Genomic DNA, 23118 nt, shown 5'->3' with positions numbered 1-23118 from the left:
GGATCACAAGTTCGAGGCCAGCCTGGGCCACACATTTTAAAAAGCCGGGCAGTGGTGGCGCACGCCTTTAATCCCAGCACTTGAGAGGCAGAGGCAGGCGGATTTCTGAGTTCGAGGCCAGCCTGGTCTACAGAGTGAGTTCCAGGACAGCCAGGGCTACACAGAGAAACCCTGTCTCGAAAAAACAAAACAAAACAAAACAAAACAAAAAAAAATTTAGAGTTTCAGAGTCTCATTTTGTAGTCCAAGATGTCTTCCAAGTAACTCACAGTAACTGCCTGCTTCAGCCTTCTGAGTCCTGGATGAGCCACCGTGTGGTTCTTCTTTCATTGCGCTGGGCTTGACTGCAGCTTGCCATGGGAGGGCAGCATCCTTTCCATTCTCTCCCTTCAGCTCAGCATCCTTCTTGTGTGGCTGCCCATCGTCCACAACATGCCAAATCCACAGCTCTCTGGGTCTCTTTGCAACATCACCATGACCAGGCTTTTGCTTGGATTTAGGGCAAAACTCAGAACAGAAAAGAAGGCCAAAAAAAAAAAAAGGCTTCTTGAATAAATATGGATCCCAACACACCACATCCCCGAGACTGTGTAACAGTAATGGCTGCCCTGGAACTCACTTTGTAGACTAGGCTAGCCTCAGACTCCCAGAGATCCTCTTGTTCTGCCTCCCAAGTGCTGGGATTAAAAGCATAAGCCACCACTACCCAGAATATGGATTTTTGAACTCTGAATTTTTAACTTGGCATTTTCTATTTGTTTGTTTTCTATTTTTTTGTTTTGTTCTGTTTTGTTTTCAAGACAGGGTTTCTCAGTGTAGTTCTAGCTGTCCTGGAACTCACTCTATGCCAGGCTGGCCTCGAACTCACAAAAGTCTACCTGCCTCTGCCTCCTAAGTGCTGGGTTTAAAGGAGTTTGCCACCACTGCCCGGCTTCGTTATCACCTCAAGTTTCCTTCTCCCCCTACTGACCTACTTCTTTCTAGCTAATTACCTTTCCATGTTCTTGTTTTTTTTATTTATTTTTTACTTGATGTGGTAGTGCACAACTTTAATCTCATCATTCAGGAGGCAGAAGCTTTCTATTTTCATGTTTATTTATTTATTTTCTTTTCATTACATGGGTGCCAAGCTGCAAGTGTAGAAGTCGTAGGACAACTCCCAGCACCCAATTCTCTCCTTCAATTATGAGGGAGCTAGAACTCGAACTCAGGTTATCAACTTTGGTGGCAAGCTCTTTTAACTGGTGAGCCATCCTGTCAGCCGGTGGTTTTTGTTTCGTTGCATCTGTCCGTCCGTCCGTCTCTCAATTTATTATTTTTTATTTGTTTATTTATTGTGACCCAGTGTATTTTGTCAGTGTTTCTACAACATCTTGAGGTATTATTTACCAGAGTGTGGGCTCCCCGTCAGTGATTATATCACTGAAGAAAATCTTTCTTCCTCTCCCTGCCCTAGCAACTATTATCTGTGTGTAAATCCTCAGTCAGGGGCAGGTCCTCCATCCTCAGTCTCCACCACCGGTAGGCATCTACTTCTGTTTCTCTTTCCTAACTAGGCTGCTCACGTTTGCGGTGCCATCAGGCCTTCTGTTTAGCAGACACAAACTTGTCCTTACTGGACCTGTTCTTAGAAACTTGGAAAAGCAGACCAAAGTATCTGAGAATCTCTCCCGTGCACCTAGGAAATCTGCTCGAAGAATGCACACGAGGACACGTTGCCTCTGTTTTGTTGTTGTTATTATTGGTTTGTTTTGTTTGTCTTGTTTTTTTTTTTTTTTTTTTGTGCAGCGTAAACGTTTGGGTGTTCATCTTTCTTGGCCGCAGCCCTCCTCCTGGCACATTGCTCAGCTTTTCTCCCTCACTCTCAGGGCAAATGTGCATGCCCACCTTCTCCTTGAACTTGAACACTTGTCCTTGGAGATTTTGAGCAACTCTATGGCCCATCGCTTGTCGTGCGTAGCCGTACGTCTCCTGGTGTGGCTGGTGAGGTTGTGCCTTAACTTGCTGGCATTCTTCATCACTTTGTGGCCTCCGTTGAAGCCCAAGGCCATGGGGCAGCACAGAGCCATGGTGACTGCTTTCACGGTGTCCACGACAGGAAAGACAGCTCCACACAGAACCCTGGGATATCTCACCTCTGATTCTCAGGGTCTGTTTGCCGGGGTCTCAATAACTTCCAGAGCAGCCTGGTGCCCTTGCACACCCCAGCCGCATCTCTATGGAGCTCCGAGCACTCCAGTGGCTCTCTCTTCATCTTTTATAAAGTTCTGTCACAGTTCTTTTACTCTTTCATGTTGACGTTTTTATTGTAGAGGGCAGCCCCACAATGTTCATCCCAGCGGATTCAGGTCACACATTTTCAGTGGGAACACCATAGGAAGGAAGTAACGGGTTACTCACCCTCTGACACCTGGCGCTGAGAGTCTGTCTGCTGGGTACCAGTGATCCTAGCTTGCGCAAAGTGGTACCTGATGGGTCAAGAAATCACAGTAAAGGATGTGTCCTTTCTTTGTTTGTTTTGAGACAGGGTTTAATGTAGCCCAGGCTGGGCTCAAATTCACTATGTAGTTAATGGTGGCCTTGATCTTCCTGCCTCTATGGCAGGATAGTGCTAGGATGACAGATCTGCACCACCATGCCTGGTTAATATGGTGCTGGGGGCAGGACCAAAACTTGTGTGCATTCTAGGCAATCACTGCCAGTCTAACTACCTTCCTAGCTGAGAAAGATGCTTTCAATCTTCCTGTAATTAGTAGCTATTCAACGAGGAGATTCTGTTACCCTTTGATTTAATATCTGTAGGTGATTTTTAAAATATATTTATTTTATTTTTAATTACGTTTATCACCGTGTGTGGTTATGTGTACATGAGTGCAGGTGACTTCAGAAGCCAGAAGTGTTGAATCCCTTTAGACCTGTAATTACAGATGCTGTGGGGACTGGAGAGATGGCTCCACTGACTGCTCTTCCAGAGGTCCTGAGTTCAATTGCCAGCAACCACATGGTGGCTCACAACCATCTATAATGGGATCTGATGCCCTCTTCTGGTGTGTCTGAAGATAGCTACAGTGTACTCACTTACATAAAATAAATAAATAAAATATTAAAAACAAAAAAAAGATGCTGTGAGCTGCCATGTGGATGTTGGGACTCAAACAAAAGTCCTTTGAAAGAGCAGCAGGTGCTCTTGTCTGATCCTCTGAGCAATCTCTCCAGCCCCCTTTCCAGCCCCTGTTGGTGATACTTACTTACAACTGCTGTTACAACTGGCACTATCAAACATGTGTTATCTTGTAACTACCTTTCCACATACCTGTTACTGGAACAACCTTTTTTCTCCTATTCTGTTATTAAGTTTTATTCATTCTCTCTTTTGTTGTTGTTATTATTATTACTATTGTTAATGTGTTTACATGAATGCAGATTTGCTTTTGCCATTGAGTGTGCAGGTCAGAGAAGAACTTTCAGAAGTCGTGCCTCTCTCTGCATCATGGATCTGCATCATGGGTCTGCAGCATGGGCTTCGGTCATCAGGCTTGTGTGCAGTTTGACCCAATGAGCCATTTCATTTGCCCAGTAAAGGAATGCATATCTGTGGCTGCAGTGCGGCTCAGTTTGCAGATGTCTAGTACTGACGGGGTTGTTTTCCCTCCATAGCGATGCATAAGACAAGCATGGCAGTGCACCCTTGTCACCCAAGGAGGCGGAGGCAGGAGAATTAGGGAGGTTAAGGTTCTATTTAGCTACCTAGCAAGTTCCACACAGTCTGGGTTAGGTGAAGACCATATTTCAAAAAAAAAAAAATCTGTAAGAATTTGGGTTATATAAGCTTGATCCTACGTTAAATAAGCAATTAGTATATATTTAGATACACATGCACAAACACACAAACATATACACAAAAAGTTGGGATCAAATTCAACTTAATTCTCTGAGTTTGAGGCCAGCCAGGACAACTAATTCCAGGAATGCCAGGGCTACTAAGAAAGACTCTGTCTCAAAAAACCAACAAAACAAACAAAACCCAACCAACTGGGAGTTGGCTTCTGAGTTGCCTTCTGAGTGCTGGGATTTAAGGCTTGTGCCACTACACCCAGCCCAGCCATTTGTTCTATGTTTTTCAAGACAGAGATTCTTTGTGTAGTCCTGGCTAGAGAACTGGAGGTAGCTCTGTATACCAGGCTGGCCTCAGAGATCTGCCTGCCTCTGACTCCCAATTGCTGGGATTAAAGGCGTTCGCCACCACCTCCAGGCTGTACTTTCTTATTTTTGGACAAAAGGACACTTTTACTGTCCTTGGTTTGTGTCCTTGGCTTTAGAGAAAGTGTTTCTTCAGGGAGTCCGTTCCCTTGGGGAACTAATTCACAAAGAAGTTGAGGCAGGTGTGGTGGTGTGCTTATGGGATCTGAACGCAGGGCAGGAGTTGGAGGCAGGAGACCAACAGCTTGAAGTCAGGCTGAGGGGCAGAGCAAGGGAGGGCCTATCCTTTAACAATAATAACAACAACAAAAGATGGAGGGAGAGAGAAAGAAGGAGGGAAGGAGGAAGAAAGGGAAGCAGAGGATGAAAAGTTACTGGGATTGTTCTCTATTGTTCTCTCCTCTTTTTATTTATTTATTTATTGTTGTTACCATTTGTTGCTTGCTTTGGTTTACTTTGCTTTTGAGGCAGTTTGATGTGTAGCTTAGGCTGGTCTCCAGCCCCGGTCTGATTCAGCCTCCATTCAGCAAGCTTTCTGTCATCACACCTGGCTTTGGGTTTATTCCTTGAATGTATAAAATACTAACATAATTCCAGGGATCAAAATCCTGCAAACTTGAGTGCTTTCCCTCGGCTCCTTGTTCTACCTCCTTGTTCTACCTCCTCCCTGATACAATCAGCCTCTCTTGTTCCGCAGTGCTTATTTTGCAAAAACAAGCAGATGTGCATGAATTCTTTTTTTTTTTTTTTCATTTCAACACTGAGGATTGAATGTAGGGCCTCATGCATGCTAGACAAGTCTCCCCCGCTTCCACATCCCCTGCCCTTACTGGGGGATTCTAGGCAAGCATCCTACCACTGCGCTACCCTCTCAGCCTTTTTTTTTTTTTTTTTCCTATGTTATTTTGACAGTGCTCTTCCTATGTTGTTCAAGCTGGCTTTGAACTCACCGTGGATCAGGCTAGCCATGAACTTTTAAAAAAAGATTATTTATTTTCTTTATGTAAGTACACTGTCGCTGTCTTCAGACACACCAGAAGAGGGCATCGGATCCCATTACAGATGGTTGTGAGCCACCATGTGGTTGCTGGGAATTGTATCGAGGACTTCTGGAAGAGCAGTCCGTGCTCTTAACCGCTAAGACGTGTCTCCAGTCCGCAGCCGTGAACTTTTATATGTGGGTCCTGTGTAAGAGCAGTAGGTGCTATTAAACACTGAGCCATCTCTTGAGCCCTCCTTCTGTAAGCTTTTTATTTTGGGTTTTTTTTTGTTTTTTGTTTTTCCCCAAGACAGGGTTTCTCTGTGTAGAGCTGGCTGTCCTGGAACTTTATAGACCAGAAATTCACAGAGATTTGCCTCTACCTTCCGAATGCTAGAATTACTGCCCAGCTCAACTGCATTTTTTCGGGGGGGGGGGGGGCGAGGGAAACCAACCAAAGTGTATAGGTGCTTTGACTGTATGTATGTCTGTGCATCATACATGTGCCTAGTGCCCACAGAAGCCAGAAGAGGTCATCATATCCCTAGGACTTGAGTTATACATAGCTGTAAGCTGCCATTGTGGTACAGAGAATTGAACCCAGGTCCTCCTGAAGTGCTCTTAACCACTAAGCCATCCCTCCAGCCATCTCACTCTATTTTTAAGATGATCAGAGTTTGATCCTCAGAAACTACATAAAAATGGGAATTCTTCTCTTGATTCCACCAGTAAGGGGCTAGGTTGTGAGTCAGCAGGAGTGCTTGCCTGGAATCCTCTACCGAGAGGCTGTGTGTGTGTGTGTGTGTGTGGGGGGCTCAGCAATAGAGCATCTGCCTAGGATCCCCCAGTGAGGGGCTGTGAGCATTACTCAGACATACAACACTTGCATAGCATTTTGGGGAGAGCGGACTAAGGTTAGTCCTAGATACATTGCGGAGGGGAGAGGGAAGCGCTGAGCTGTTGGGAGGGCTCCCTTCTCATGGTCCTGGCACCCTTCTCCCCTAGGCCTCTCCTTGGTGGTGGGCTTGGTTCTGTACATCTCCAGCATCAACGACGAGGTCATGAACAGGCCCAGCAGCTCCGAACAGTACTTCCACTACCGCTACGGATGGTCGTTTGCCTTCGCGGCTTCCTCTTTCCTTCTCAAAGAGGTGATGGATTGGGCCCAGGCTGCCAATTGGAAGAAGGAAGTGGGGAGCGATCGATCGGGGTGATGGTGGTAGCTCCTGGGAGTCTGGAGCAGATGGGGATTTGAGGAGAGATAAGCCCTGATGTTTGGACCTTCCTAGGTCTTAGAGGTGGGAGTTCTGGGTCCTGTGAAAGAATAGCTCTGGGGCAGGGCTCTCTGAACGGAGAGGGTGGTCTGATTCATGCTCAAGAGGAAAAGAATGTTGTGGGTTAGTGAGGAAGGTGGAGGGATTGTGGGTGTAATCCCTGGGTCTCGGAGAGGAAAGAGCCTAGAAGGCCTAGGCCCTGGTGGTCTTGGGTGGGGGGAAGTTAAGGAAAAGCCCATGAGTTGAGGTTTTGGAGGGAGATGGGAAAGCCCTCATTCCTGGGAAAGAAGAGAGCTGAGGAACCGATCTTTCTACTTTAAAGCTGGGAGTGTTTGGCTGCGTGATTCCTGGGTCCGGAAGAGGAGGAGGCTGGGTAGGGGGAGGTGTCTGTACTGGGAGGGGTGGGTTAGACTTTGGTTCTAACCCCTGGGTCCTGGAGGAGATGAGGGCTGGGCCTCTTGGGTTTTGCTGAGGTCTTGGGGATGATATGCAGCGCTGACTCCTGGGCAGGGTGCTACCTTTGGGATTCTGACTGTGCCTTGCCACAGGGGGCCGGAGTCATGTCCGTGTACTTATTCACCAAGCGCTACGCGGAGGAGGAGATGTATCGCCCGCACCCGGCCTTCTACCGACCGCGTCTCAGCGACTGCTCCGACTACTCGGGCCAGTTTCTGCAGCCCGAGGCGTGGCGTCGAGGCCGCAGCCCTTCCGACATCTCTAGTGACGTCTCCATCCAGATGACGCAAAATTACCCTCCAGCCATCAAGTACCCCGACCACCTCCACATCTCCACTTCGCCGTGCTGAGGCCGGAGTCCTTCCCTTTCCTCTTCCATCCTCCCTTCTCCCGCGCCTCACCTAGGAAGCCCCAATTCCTTAAGGGACTCTTGGCTGATGGATGCTGTGCCATCTCCAAGTCCGTACCCATCATCCTCATTTCAATGGATCCACCCTTTTTCCAATCTCTCCTTATTGGTTCATTATACTTCCAAATGATTCCTTCCTCACCTCGCCCCCCTCCCCCCCGAGAGCTCGCCCCCTTTCCCTTAGATCCCTCCCCACCGATTAATTCCAACCGAGTTTACTATCTTCTGGTGGTATCTTGCACCTAGCTCCCCCGAACTCCTCCGGACTCCTGCTTCCTCATAGGGGTGCTGGGCTGGAGAGTGGGTGTGGCAGCCACTGGAATGCCCTGGAACTCTCCCTCCATTCTCTCCTATCGCACCACCAGATGCCCTGCAGGTTCTTCCTTGGTGGCTGCTTGCTCTGCCTACAGGAATATGACTATGACTGACCCTGACCTTTCCCCCTGTTGCCTCCGGGAGACTGTATTTCCTCTTTTTCTCCTCTGGAAGGTGACTTTCCTTCTTTCTTTCTTTCTTTCTTTCTTTCTTTCTTTCTTTCTTTCCTCCTCCTTCCTCCTCTGTCTTCCCCTCCCCCCACCTCCTCTTCCCACTTACCTTTTCTTCCCTCCACCTGCTCATCCGAAGCCCCTAGGTGCATCCAGCCTCTCACACCAAACAAGGATGGGACCCCAGGGTGGAGGGAGGTTCCCTCATGCTATCTCCACACCTGTGCCCGCCTCTTCCCCCTCAAGGTTCCATCGAGGGAGGAAGGGGCAGTAGCGGGGGTTAACACCCCCCAAAACCTCTGTCTTCCATTTTCTGGTACTCCCTCTCATCCATGTCCCTCCTCCCATCTCAGATCCCCAACTCTGGCCTCTTTCGAGGGCCTGTCCGCCCCCTTGGACAGATTCGGGGGTGGGGGAGGTCGCCAGAAAACCGCCCATCCCACTCCCTTTATTAGGGGAGGAGGGGCGAGGTAGCACAGTGTTAACACACGGAACCAGAACGGCCCCGGGGTGGGGGGAGGGGGGCAGGGGAGGGACGGGGGCTTTTAGTTTGCATCTTAGGTGGGAGGGGGGGAGGGAGATCCGCAGCAGTTATAACCTGTCTTTACGCAGCGATTTTTAATGAGTCTGGGGGAGGGGGGAGGGAAGCAATAAGGGTGGGGAACCGGTGGGGTGGGGGGCCTGGCTCTGTTATTTACCGTGTATCATATGTAAATATCAACAGAAACTTCAATAAACTTTATTTCAAACACGTCTCTGCCTAACCAAAGGGAGGGGATTGGAAGAGAGGAGCTTACGGTACTGGCTTCTCTTAAGGGTAAAGTACTATTATTCTGACTAGATCTCGCCAGTTGTGATGGTGCATACCTTCAATCCTAGTACCAAGGAAGCAGAGGCCGACAGAACTCTGTGAGGTTCTCCATCAGCGAGGACTACATAGTGATATCTATGTCTTCAAAAGTAGTACACCCCATGGCCAGGTTTGTAATTCCAGACTTGGGAGACAGAGGCAGGAGGATTGTTGCAAGTTCTCGGCAAACTTTACCACACAGAAGGAGAGAACCCACTCCTGGTGTCATCAGACCACACACATGAACACACACACCGTGGCATGGGCTGCTTGAGATCCCTGCTCTTCCTCCCCAGAATAATAATAATAAAAACAAGCTGGCAGCAGTGGTACATGCCCAGCACTCGGGAGGCAGAGAAAGGCAGGCAGGTCTCAGAGTTCCAGGCTAGCCTGGTCTACAGAGTGAGTTCCAGGATGGCAAGGGCTACACAGAGAAACTGTGTCTCAAAAAAAAAAAAAAAAAAATAGCCAAACAAAAACTAAGGAAGGGCTGGGGGGGTGTAGCTAGGCTGCTGAGTGATTCCTAGTATGCCAGAAGCTCCGAGGGCCAGGCATGGTGGCGTTCAGAATGAGGAAGCACAAGGACCAGGAGTTTAAGGTCATCACTGGCTGTGAAGGCTCTCTGAAAGGGGGAGGGGTGAAAAATTAAGTTATTTAGGTTATTTAATTAAAGCATCAGCTCATAATTCGGTCCCAGTATGAGGACAATAAATGACAAGGCTAAGGTCAATACAAAACGAAATAACCAATCCAGATCTCTTGATATTCCTGACAGCCTACTGCATGGTTGGTTACCATTACCCGCATTTCTCTGCTGACTTCTTCCCAGGACCCCATCATCTTTACCAGAATCTTTCTGCCAGTGAGGCGAATGACTCACGGAAGCAGTCATACAAACTCACAGCCCGTGACTGCACCAAATCAGTCTGGCTCCCAAACCCGAGCCTCCTTCCCGGTTACAAGGCATCGGTGGGCTTCCTGCGGGCTTCCCACATGCCGGGCCTTTTTGCTACCATGAGGCAGATGCTGCAGAGCTGAACATGATCCCATTAGACACTCACAGTAGTTGGTATGTAGGAATTACCACCGTAATTCTGTACAGGCGAGGGAAGGAGGTCAAGACTGAACTCTAAGGGCCGTGTTTCCATTATACAGAGACTGAAAAGAGCCAAGGTATCTGATAAATATACAGCTGGGATATTCTCTCTCTCTCTCTCTCTCTCTCTCTCTCTCTCTCCTCTCCTCCCCTCCCCTCCCCTCCCCTCCCCCCTCCCCCCCTCCCCTCCTCTCTCTCTCTCTCTCTCTCTCTCTCTCTCTCTCTCTCTCTCTCTCTCTCATATCCAGGGAGCCCAGAGCTTCCTGGATGCAGAACTAGAACTCAGAGGCTGAGCATCACCCCCAGCCCCTCACTGGGGGATTCTGGACAGGGCTGTACCACAGGCCCGTGATCCCAAGTCCTTAATAAGCTTAATCCTAAAAGATATTGGAAAGGAAGCAGGATGCATGCCTCTTGCTCTTTGTCTCATCTGTTTACTGTCCCGAGGGAGCAATGATAATGGCCCTGCAACTATGACACCTGGGTCACAGCCACAGTCATACTGAGGGAACTTATTTTTTTTTTTTAACTCACTGTTTTTCTTCCTGTCCTGTGAATTCAGCATTCCAATTAGCCCCATGTTACAGGTGAAGAAACCGAGGCATAGGGAGCTAAGTTTGCCCAGCTATTAACATATAACTAGCCTTATCCCCAGGGTTTCCTTGACTCAGTCAATTAGCTGTTTAATAATAATAATAATAATAATAATAATGATAATGATAATGATAATGATAATGGGGGCAAGCATGCCCTAGTGCACACGTGGAGGTCAGAGGACAGCTTTCAGGAACCTGTTCTCTCCTTCTACCACATGGGTTCCAGCAATTGAACCCAGGTTGTCACCCTTGGTGGCAAGCTCCTTTACCTGCTGAGCCATCTTGCCGTCTCCAGCTGCTACATTTTGCCACTGCAGATTTTATGCAAACTCATGCTGTGACCTTGAGTGAGTCTTTTTTAATTTCTGAGGATTTGGTTTCCTTTTCCTTTTCTATCTTTAAAAAAAAAAATGAGGGGGATGGTTCAGAATGATTCCAAATCCCTCTGGAATAGGGAGGGTGACTTGGAGAGAGGTTCTTAGGAAAGAACTCAGATTCAGCAGGGTCAGACTCCCTGAGGGAGATTCATCCTGACTCATTTTCCATGATTCCAGGAATTTCTGAAGGTTAGGCTTGAGATTTGCAATGGCAAATACAGTTCAGCTTCTTTGTTGAGACTAATTGATTCCTAGTGGCGGCCTGGAACAGAGTATTAGAAGGCTTCTGAACATTTATTTGCTCAGTACGAGAGAATGTCCCCATCTATTGGTGCTGCCTGCTGTGCCTGTAGCATGGGTGGTGGGTGGTGATGATACAAGTGCTGGCTATTGCTGACTGCACAGAACTCAGCAACCTAAGACCCTGAAATTTATGTTCTCTTAGGAAAAGCGAAACTGGAGAGCTGTGGAGACAGTGTGTAGGACTCTCAGGTCTCAGTTTAAACTTAAAATTGAAAGAATCTCAGGTTACATTCCAAAGACTTACACACATTTCAAGAGAAGGGCCCAAGACAAGAGGTAATCGGGAAGCAGGGCCCTTAATGTAATAAACCTGGGTAAACAGAAGCCACTTAGCTAACACTCATTGTCATAAAGATAATGTGCAAATCTGAGTTACCTAGAAACTGGGCCTGGGAATGGTTGTTTGAAATCAGCCTTTGTGGTTATTGTTTAAGAGGTCATTGTAAAACTGCCCTCGTGAACTCTGTGAAAATGGTATAAAAACTGCTCTTAGCTTTGGCTCGGGGTTCCTCTTGCCTGCATGCGAGGGCACCCCAGTGCACTGGTTATCAATAAACCTCTTGTTGTTGCATCGAATCTGCTGCCTGTGAGTGCTTCTGGGGGAGTGCGTCCCCCGGTTTGGATCTTAGAGTCCAACAGGCTCAGTGGGTAAGAGCGCTTGCTATTTAGACATGAGGACTTGAGTTCTAATTCCCAGCAAGAGCTGTGCATGACCACATGGGCCCGTAACTCCAGCACTGTGAAGGCCAGAGAGGAGGGTTACTAGAGTTTTCTGGTCTCTAGTTCAGTAAAGCCAGTGGGAGAGCCTGTTTCAAAAGGAATTCAGCAGAGACACCAATTCTTCTTGTGCACACAGGTGTGCATATCTATACATACACACAGGGGCATATACCACACACACACACACACACACAGCAGATTAAAGAAAAAGACAGGGCTGGAGAGATGGCTCAGTGGTTAAGAGCACTGACTGCTCTTCCAGAGGTCCTGAGTTCAAATCCCAGCAACCATATGGTGGCTCACAACCATCTGTAATGGGATCTCATGACCTTTTCTGGTGTGTCTGAAGACAGCTACAGTGAATAAATAATTGAAAGCGAGAAAGAAAGAAAGAAAGAAAGAAAGAAAGAAAGAAAGAAAGAAAGAAAGAAAGAAAGAGAGAAAGAAAGAAAGAGAAAGAAAGAAAGACAAAATCTTGAAAACTAAAAGTTCAGTTCTCTCTGGTTACCTTGGCAGGACCTGGCCAGCTGCAAGCATGCTGTGAGGAGCATCTAGATCAGATTACTTTAGGTAGGAAGGCTGGGTGGTCAGATCTGTACAGCCAGACAGAAGCTAGAGACATCTGAGAAGAGGGAACCTTGATCAAGAAAGTACCTCCATTTGACTGGCTGGCTGGTAAGTTTGTTGGGCATTTTCTTGATCGGTGATTGCTACAGGAGGGCTCAGACGGATATGGTCAGTGCCACTGATGAGCAGGTGGTCCTGGGCTGTATAAGAAGGAAGGCTTAACAAGCTATGGAAAGGGCTGGAGAGATGGCTCAGTGGTTAAGAGCACTGACTGCTCTTCCAGAGGTCCTGAGTTCAATTCCTAGCAACCACATGGTGGCTCACAACCATCTGCAATTAGATCTGACGCCCTCTTCTGGCTTGCCTGAAGACAACTGCAGTGTACTCATATATGTAAAATAAATAAATAAAAATCTTAAAAAAAAAAACAAAAAACAAAAAACCAAACAAGCTATGGAAAGGGAGCAGATAGATGATCTGCATTCTTCCTTAGTTCCTGCCTCTGCTCCTCCTTCAGTTCCTGCCCTGACTTCCTTCTTGGGCTGTGCTGCATAGCCTAAGGCAAATAAACCCTTCCCTCCCATCACAGTGTTCACCACAGCAGTAGAGAGCTAACTAGGATAGAAGGTCCACTTTGAACGCGGTGGCACCATGCTGGAGTCCTGATTAGAATAAACAGGTGAAAGGCAGCGAGCACCAGCTTCTGTCTGTCTCTGCTTCCTGACTAGGATTGTAGTGTACCAGCTTCGCCTCAGGCTCCTTCCCTGACCTGGTGGACTGTGCCCTCTCGAGGAGTCAAAACAAAGCTTCCCTCCTTAAGTTTCTTGTCAGGTGTTTGATCATGACAAGGGCACAAGAACTTATCCATCTAGTTTTATTTTCGCTACATTTTTGAAGCTAGAGAAAAAACAAGCCTGTAGTGAAAAGTTGTGTTTGAAAAACATTTGTTTCTGTGTGTGCATGTGGAGGTCAGGAGGGATCAAACTTGGCTTATTAGGCTACACAGCAAGCACTTTTACTGAGAAGCGATCTCCCCCACTGACTTAGTTAGGGTTACTAAAGGGTCATTTCACTCATAGTTCCATATTACAGCTTATCATGGAAGGCAGTGAGGGCAGGAACCTGGAGGCAGGAGCTGATGCAGACCCCATGGAGAAGGGGTCCTGCCTACTGGCTTGTTCCCCATGGCTTGCTCTGCCTTCTTCCTTCCTTCCTTCCTTTCTTTCTTTTTTTAAAAAAGATTTATTTATTTAATGTATATGAGCACACTCACTGCAGCTGTCATCAGACACACCAGAAGAGGGCATTGGATCCCATTACAGATGGTTGGGAGCCATTATGTAGTTGCTGGGAATTGAACTCAGGACCTCTGGAAGAGCAGTCAATGAGCTTAACCACTGAGCCATCTCTCCAGTCCTCTTCCTGCTTTATTATAGAATGCAGGACCATCTGCCCAAGTATTTATTTTACATATGTGAATACACAGTCACTCTCTGGGAACTGAGAACTGGGAACTGAACTTAGGACCTTGAGGTCCTAAGTGCTTTTAACTGCTGAGCCATTTGTCCAGCCCATAAAGCGTTTTCTTAATTGAGATTCCTTTCTCTCAGATGACTTTAGCTTATGTCAAGTTGGCATAAAACTAGCCAGCACACCTACCATTAACAAGAACCTTTACCAATCAAGCTATCTTCCCTACCCAGGTCTTTTGTTTTTCATAGGAATGCTGTCAAAAGTAAACCAAGACATGCTGTTATTCAGAAGCCTCTACCTTCAAGGTACTATCAAAGTTCTGTTTGTTGTTGTTGATTTTTTTTTTGATATCTCAAAAAAAAAATACATACATATCTCATACATTTCAGGCTAGCCTCTAACTCATCAAGTAGCCAAGGCTGGCTTTAAACCCATCGTCTTTTCCCCACCTCCCGAGGGTTCCATGTGCTTAGATGACGTTGGGATTGAACCCAGGTCTTTGTGCATACTATGCAATCATTCTACCAACTGAGATCCATCGCCAACAGGTACTATGACCTTCAAACACATCAACTGAGAAACGCTCTGTGAGTTTTTGCCGGCACAGGCATGTTTTTAAATGCACACACAGGTGGGCACAACGCACGTATGTATGCCTTTTATGTAACAGCCGTCACAGAAGGCACAGAGTTCTCTACCTTCCAACTACACATGTGGAACGGAGCCAGTTTCATATCAGTTATATAACCCTTCTTGACTGTTTTCCAAGGCCACTTAATAACAATAGTTTGCATAAATCAGTTGCATAATTTAGCAAGAGCTTCCTGTCACTGGCCACTTTGCTTTAAGTCATTTATGTCTTGTAACCCGAGGAGGTTGGCACTTATTATCATCTCGTTTTGTTAATGGGATCCTAGGATTCGGGGAGGTTAATTAACCTTCTTCTCGTCACACAGCTAGAAAATCACGGAGCTAAAATGGAATCCTTGGAGTCCCTGAGCCTGTACTACTCACCCATGACTGGGTATGCCTTCATGTACAGGGAGGCCACATGTCTCTCTGTGACAGGTTTTCACAGTGTCCTGCATCTTGTGTTATTTACAGAGGAGGCTCGCACATTAGTGGTGCTCAAATTGGGGATCTCTGGGGCTTGTTTAAAAAGCCGTAAGATTCAGAATCTGGAGGCGAGGGGATGGGATTATGGGTTCAAAGAGAGGTAAAGACAGGAGCTGAATCTGGTAGCACACATCCGTGACCCCAGCACTCAGGAAGTAGATGCTGAGGATCAAGGAGTCCAAGGCCAGACCTATATTTGGAGTTTGAGGCTAGTTTGAGATAGAGACTCTATCTAAACAAGCAAGCAAACAAACCGTGCACACATACACATTCACACACATATACACACTTATGCACAAAAGTACCTTGGGTGTTCGGTAAAGGATTTTGCCTCACAAGCCTAAAGGCGGGATATTAGTTCTGAGAACCCACATGGTAGGAGGGAGCTGAGTCTTGAAAGTTGCCTCCTGATCTCCACATGCCCACCACCAGTAACAAGAGCATCAGTACAGCAATAATGATAGGAAGTAGTAATAATATATTCAAGGGCTGAAGAACTGGCTCAGTGGCTAAGAGCCATACTGCTCTTCCGGAGGACCAGAGTTCAGTTCCCCGCAGCACATCAGTCAAGCTCATAACTCCCTATAGCTCCTTCTCTAGGGGGATCTTGTGCCCCCTTCTGGACTTCTCAGGCATGGCACACACACACACACACACACACACACACACACACACACACACAGAGCCAGGTTGTGGTGGCACACACCTTTAATCCCAGTGCTTGGCAGGCAGAGGCAGGTGGATCTGTAAATTATTCAAGGCTTGCCTGGACTACAGAATGAGTTCCAGGGCGGTCAGGGCTACACAGAGAAACTCTGTCTTGAAAAACCAAAACCAAAATAAGAAATATGTAGAAGTTTTCAGGGTTTGAGAGAGCCCAGCAGTTAAGAGTGCATATTGCCCTTCCAGAAGACTGAGTTGGGTTCCTGGCACCCATGTTGGATGACTCACTTTACCACTTTGGGTGACCACTTAACCCTTTCCTGTAACTTCAACTCCAGGGGATCTGGTGCCCTCCTCTGGCCTCTGAGGGCACTACACTTAACCTATATAAGCATATATCTAAATAATGATAAGTTACTATAATAGTATAGCAATAAATAACTATTTATTGTTATAGTAACTATATTATTTATAATAAATATTTGTTAATTATATCGATTTTATTGCATTGATAAGGAACTATTTAATAATAATAATAATAATAGCCAGGTAGTGGTGGCACATGCCTTTAATCCCAGCACTTGGGAGGCAGAGGCAGGCGGATTTCTGAGTTCAAGGCCAGCCTGGTCTACAGAGTGAGTTCCAGGACAGCCAGGACTACACAGAGAAACCCTGTCTCGAAAAACCAATAATAATATTATTATTATTATTATTAAAGTGGCTCAAATCTGCTAGTGAGAAACTGAGAGCATATTGAGAAGGTAAAGTACCAGGACTTGGGATACGGCTCAGTGGTAGAATAACAACCAAGCATGCACAAGGTTATGAATCTGATTTCTGGTACCAAAAAATAAAGGAACTAAGAAAAGATAAGGAAGATAAGATAAAATGGCTTTTCCTACTTTTTATTCTTTTCACTCTCAGCCTCATCCCCAGACAATGTGACCATTAGGCAGTTTCTTCTTTTAGGCGAGTGGCTGTCACCTTTAATGATTTTGCCTTCTGGTTAAGATGGCAGACTGGCGTCAATAGGGGTCCTGCAGAAGGGTTGGGAGGCATTACCCAGCATCCAGAGCAAAGACTCTTCTGGCTTAACATGCGATTATAGTGACGCTCCAATTACTGGCTCCAGGCATTACTCGTTCACCTATAATGTTCCATTGATCTATCATCTACTCATCAATTTACCTATCTTCCATCCGTCTATCATCTATCTATCTATCTATCTATCTATCTATCTATCATCTATTCTCTGTCTGTCTGCCTGTCTGTCTATCATCTATCTATTATCTGTCTGTCTGCCTATCATCTATTATATCTGTCTGTCATCTACTACCTATCTATTATTTATCTGTCTAATTTTTTTTTTTTTAAACAAGACTCTTATGGCCTAAACTGGTCCCAAACTCACTGTATTTTGGAAGGGTGGTTTTGAATGTCTAACCCTCCCACTTTTACCTGCCAAGTGATAGAATTCTGGGGGGGACCACCTCCATGCCTGGTTTATTCTGTGATGGGGATCGAACCCAAGGTTTCATCATGCCAGGCAGTCACTCTCTACCAACGGAGCCACTCTCCATGCCTTGCTTTTATTTATTTGTTTATTTATTTATTTATTTATTTATTTGTTTATTTATTTATACAGGCATTGGAGATTCCTCTGAGAATCAGATGAAAGCTATGACCATCTAGTGTGTGTAGGGAAACACCCACCCTCACAAAATTCAGTACAGAATTTCAGGAGCTTCACGAACATTCTCCCAGCTCTTCCGAAGCTCTGTGGGCTTGGGCTTTTGAATCTCAGTGTCCCCTTCAGAGGGGGCTCACTCAGCAACCTCTCCCTTGTACAGATTAAGAGGTCTAGTGGGTAGGGGGTGAGGCATTGGCTCTGTTGCCTTGGGGGAGACCAGGAGAAACAGCATGTAAAATGCCAACCACCCGACTCCCCAGAGCTGGGATGTTTCCACTTCACCCTGAATGAGGACATTCTAGAAGCGCTGATCATCACCCTTTCTCTATGCAGCGGGAAGGAGAGCCTCGCAGCCACTCTCCGTTCCTCTCCAGAAACACAAAGGCCCCAGCTGTGGCTGATGACAAACACCTGGGAAGAGGATGCAAGGGACTGGGAGGCTTCGGGTGATGGGAGGATAGAGCTGACACTACAGGGTAGAGACTACAGAGAACAGACCCTTTCACTCCCCAACTTCATTTATTCATTGAGTCATTCATTCACCCACCCATTCAGTGTCTCTGGACAGAGGTCTCCCATCTACTGGCTGTAATAGGAGACCAAAGTGAATCAAATCTATTCCTGTCTTTGGCCAGCTCCTACAATGACAGGCAAGATAAACAATCCTCACCCTCCCCTCCAGCAACCACTAGGTGGGAATACCTGATTGCTGGTAGAGACAGTATAGGGCAAGCTGGGAGCACAGGCAACCTGGATACAGGCTGCAGAGGTCAGAGAAGGCTTCCTGGAAGAAAGAGCATTGAGGGTCTCTCTCTCTCTCTCTCTCTCTCTCTCTCTCTCTCTCTCTCTCTCTCTCTCTCTCATTTATTTACTATGTATATAGTGTTCTGCCTACATTATATGCCTGCACACCAGAAGAGGGCACCAAATCTCATTATAGATGGTTGTGAGTCACCATGTTGTTGCTGGGAATTGAACTCAGGACCTCTGGGAAAACACCCAGTGCTCTTAACCTCTGAGCCATCTCTCCAGCCTGGTGAATCTCTCTCTTTTTTATATTTTAAAAGTTCTGTCTGTCTGTCTGTCTGTCTGTCTGTCTATCTATCCATCCATCCATCCATCCATCTATCTGAGGGGAAGTGCCCATGCCACTGCATGCCTATGTAGGTCAGAGGTGGACAGTGTGTGAGAGTCAGTTCTCTTCTTTCACTATGTGCATCCTTGGGGCTTGAACTCAGGTTGTCAGGCTTGGCACCAAGAATATTTTCCTGCTAAGCCACCTCACCGGACCTTGATTTTGTTCTTGAGACAAGGACTCATGTAGCCCAGGTAGGTCTTGAACTCATGTGTAGTCAAGAATTACCTTGAATTCTTGAGCGTCCTGCCTCTGTCTCTAGACTGCTGGGATTTCAGGCAATCACCCCCACACTTTGTTTTATTCAGTGCTGGGGATTGAACCATCCATGCTAGGTAAGCACTTTAACCAAATGAGCTAATTTCCAGCTCTGGTTTTATTATTATTGTTGTGTGTATGTGATGTGATGTGTGTGTGTGTGTGTGTGTGTGTGTGTCAGGGGGGAGGGTGATTGTGCAAAAGTGCATATGTCAAAGGACAACTTTATGGAGTCCATTCTCTCCCTCCAGCTTTCCATGGGTTCTGGGGATCCAACTCAGGTTCCTAGTATTGTATCATCAGGTGACAATTGCTTTTATTGGCTGAACCATCTCACTGGCTCCTGTTGGTTTAAAAAATTAAAGTTAGACTTGGTCATTTTATTTTATGTCTGAATACTTTGCCTGTATGTATGTATATCTGTGTACCATGTGTGTGCTTTGTTACCATGGAGGTCAAAAGAGAGTATTGAATCCCTTAGAACTGCAATTACAGATGGTTGTGAGCCACCATGCGAGTGCTGAGAATCGAACCTATGTCCACTACAAAGGCAATTAGGTGCTCTTAACCACTGAGAAATCTCTCCATCTCCTGTTTGTTTTTGAGACATGGTCTTATGTGACTCAGGTTGAGTCTGAATTTACTACTCAACCAAAAGGTGTGTGCCACCACAGCAAAAAGAGGTTGAACCTTTCGTTTTTTTCTTTCTTTTATTTGTTCCTTCATGCATTTGTTTATTTGTTTGTTTGTTTTGAGACAGGGTTTCTCTGTGTAGCCCTGGCTGTCCTGGAATTTACTCTGTAGACCAGGCTGGCCTTGAACTCAGATGTCTACCTGTCTCTTTCTTCTGAGTGCTGGAATTAAAGGCAAGGGCAACCGTGCTTGGCTAAAGTTGAATCTTTTAAGAGAGGATGGAAGGGAGGCTAGAGAGATAAATCAGTGGTTAAGAGCACTTTCTGCCCTTCCTGAGGACCTGAGTTTGGTTCAAGTTTGTCTTCAGCTCCAGGAGATCCAATGCCATCTTCTGGCCTCTGAAGAAAACGGCCCTCAGAGGCGACTGCACTTACCCCACCCCCCTAAACACCTACATATAATTTTAAAAACATAATAATTTTTGAAAGAATGATGGCAGGCCAAAGCCATGGTCCAGTGTGTCAAGGCGCTTACCATGAAAACCACTGACTTGAATTTGCTCCTTGGAACCCACGTAGTGGAGAACACTGACTCCTGAAAGTTGTCCTCTGACCTCCACAGTTGGCAACAGGGCGTGCACACACAACACATGTGCCATTGGTTAACTAATTAATCACTGCTTGAAAATGAAATAACAACAACAAGGAAAATTAAACAACAAAGAGAATGCATAGAGGCCTGTATCAGAGCAGGGTAGATAGGCGCTGCAGTGTAAGGGTGCAGCGGAGGGGATGTCCAACGTGGAGGCGGATGGTTTTGTCACATTGACTCAGCTAAAAAGCCTACATTTTCTCCTGAGGATGACAGGGAGCCATGGAGAAGTTTAAGGTTGGGGGGTGAGGGGGGGCAGCAGCGACAGGGCCAGCTGTGATACTGCTGACAGTCTTTTGAGATCATGTAAAGAGAAGATGAGAGGCTAGTGGGATGGGCTGGCAGGAGAGCCTAAGGACGGCTGGGAAGAGGGAAGGGAATGGAGAGGAAAGGGCATCTACACAGGAGACCAAATAGGACCTACATGTGGCCTGACTGTTGGAACGGGAAACTTCAAGGCAGCATCAAGGCAACATCAGAAGACCAGCGTGTTTGACCTTCATAGTATGATACTTTGCAGGCTATATTAGTCATCAGTCAAAATAGCAGAAAGCCTACAGCTTAAAACAACACATACCAATCACCTTGTAGCTTCTGTGGATCAGGGTCAAGATGCATCTACCATGGGTAGATCTGGATCTACCCAGGTTCTCTCAGACCTGACACCATGGATTAGCTTGTTCTTATCTGGATCTTGGGCTGGGAGAGATTGACAAACTCCTGAAAGCTGTACAGAATTCACTGCCTTGTAGTCAGAAGAAGTTCCTTGTTCTCTTGCTGCCAATCAAAATGCTCTATATCATGGCTCTCTTTATAATATGATATATGGTGTGTGTGTGTGTGTGTGTGTGTGTGTGTGTGTGTGTGTGTGTGTGTGTGTGTAGATCAGAAGGCAACTCTAAGGAGTTGTTTTTTTCCCTCTACTGTGAGTCCTGGGACTCGGGCTTTTGGTCTTCAGGCTTTTGCAGCAAGTGCTTTTACAAGCTGAGCCATTTTGATAACCCATCCACCTTATTGTTGAGACAGAATCGCTTTTGTTGTGTATTCCAGGTTAACTGGCCTGTGAACTTCTGAGCAACTCTCCAGTTTCACCACAGGAGTGTTGGGATTATGAATGTGAGCCACCACATCTGACTTTTTCCATGGGTTCTGAGGATTGAACTCAGGTCATCAGTATTTCATGGCAAATGTGTCTACCTGGTAAACTCCATCCCTCTTCATTTACCTTTTCAAAAACATTAGAGGGACTGGGGATGTGGTTGAGTAGGTGGGAGTTTGTGTAATGCATGTGCACAGAATCATGACTTCAATACAGGGCATCATAGGTGTAGTGGCGCACACCAGTAATGCCAACATTCAAGAGGTAGAGGCAGGAGGGTCACAAGTTCAAGACTAGCCTTCCCCACACAGAAAAGTTCAACGGAAGCTTAGGCTATGAGAGACTCTGTCTTTAAAAACAAAAAAAAAAAAAAAAAAATTAAGCCAGGTGGTGGAGGTGTAGCCCTTTAATCCCAGCACTCTGGAGACAGAGGCAGGTGAATCCAGCCTAGTGTACAGAGCAAGTTCCAGGACAGCCAGAACTACACAGAGAATTCCTCTCTATATATCTGTGTCTATGTCTATGTCTACCTATATCTACAAAGTAAATCAATAGGACAAAATGGCAGTCTACAGAGTGGGAAAGAATCTTCTCCAACCTTAAATCTGACAGAGGGGAAATATCCAAAATTTATAAAGAACTCAAGAAGTTAGACACCAAAACCCCAAATAACCCAATTAAAAATGAGGTACAGAGCTAAACAGAGAATTTTCGACAGAGGAAGCTCCAATGGTCGAGAAACATTAAAAAAAAATATTCAAAGTCCTTAGTCATCAGGGAAATGCAAATCAAAACAACTCTGAGACTCTATCTTACACCAGTCAGAATGGCTAAGATCAAAAAAATCAAGTAATAGCACATGCTGGTGAGGATGTGGAGCAAGGGGAACACTCCTCCACTGCTGGTGGGATTGCAAATTTGTACAATCACTTTGGAAATCAGTTTGGCAGTTTCTCAGAAAACTGGGAATAGTTCTACCTCAAGACCCAGCTATACCACTCCTGGGCATACACCCAAAAGATGCTCCACCATCCCACAAAGACAACTTGCTCAACTATGTTCATAACAACCTTATTTATAATAGCCAGAAACTGAAAGCAACCCAGATGTCCCTCAACTGAAGAATGGATAAAGAAAATGTGGTTCTCTACACAATGGCTACTACTACTCAGCTATGAAAAACAAAGACGTGAATTTTGCAGGCAAATGAGTGGAACTTAAGAATCCTGTGTTAGGTAACTCAGTCCCAAAAGTACATGCACAGTATGTACTCACTTAAAAGTGGATATTAGCCATAAGATACAGGATACCCATGCTATACTACATAGACCCAAAAAAGCTAAACAAGAAGGAAGGCACAAGCAAGGATGCTCGAATCTCACTGGAAGGAAGAATAAAATAGTCATAAGAGGCAGATGGAGGGAGGGAACTGGATAGGAGAGGGATTGGGATGGGGGTGGACGGTTTATGATCAGGAGTGAAGAGGGACAAGAGAAATGGCCAGATAGCCATGAGAATGAATGGAAATCTGCAACTGACAAGGGTGGGAAGGTGAGGGACATCTCCAGGATATGGCAGAGGCCTGGGATAAGGGAGGCATCCAAGAATCAGTGGAAGTGACCTTAGATGTGACTCACACAGCATTGGGGCTATGGAACCTGAAGAGGCCACCTCTTATAGCCAGGCAGAAATCCCACCCAAAAATTTATCTTGTCTAAAAGAAATGGAGGGATGGGGGATAGAACAGAGACTGAGAGAATGGCCAACCAATAACCAGAACAACTTGAGACCTATCTCTTTGTCAAGAACTAATTCCTAACACTATTAGCGATATCTGTTAGGCTTGCAGACAGGAGCATGTTGTCCTCTGAGAGGTTCCACCCAGCAGGTGACTCAGACTGATGCAGACACCCACAGCATCAGTGTTGGAGCTTAGAAAATCTTATGGAAGAATAGGAAGAAGGATTGTGGGCCCTGAAGAGGATAGGAACTCCACCAGAAGACCAGCAGAATCAACTAACCTGGACCCCTGGGGCTCTCAGAGACTGAAACACCAACCAAAAAAACAGACCCAGGCTGGACCTAGGC

At 46.1% G+C, this 23118-nt stretch overlaps 1 protein-coding gene across 1 annotated transcript in view; it reads left to right on the top strand.

The window, feature by feature from the left end:
• Cacng7 (calcium voltage-gated channel auxiliary subunit gamma 7) overlaps positions 1-8315 on the top strand; it is a 28019-nt gene extending 19704 nt beyond the window's left edge. Inside the window, exons 5-6 of the mRNA XM_076927820.1 lie at positions 6185-6330; positions 7002-8315. Coding sequence (XP_076783935.1) covers positions 6185-6330; positions 7002-7259 — 404 coding nt within the window. The 3' untranslated portion in view covers positions 7260-8315. The remainder of the gene's footprint in view (positions 1-6184; positions 6331-7001) is intronic.
• The last annotated feature ends 14803 nt before the right edge of the window (positions 8316-23118 follow it).

This window comes from Arvicanthis niloticus, chromosome 30, assembly GCF_011762505.2.
Source record: "Arvicanthis niloticus isolate mArvNil1 chromosome 30, mArvNil1.pat.X, whole genome shotgun sequence".
NCBI classification, from domain to species: domain Eukaryota; kingdom Metazoa; phylum Chordata; class Mammalia; order Rodentia; family Muridae; genus Arvicanthis; species Arvicanthis niloticus.
Note: the sequence above shows the minus strand (reverse complement) of the source record. Positions and strands in the feature narration are given on the sequence as shown.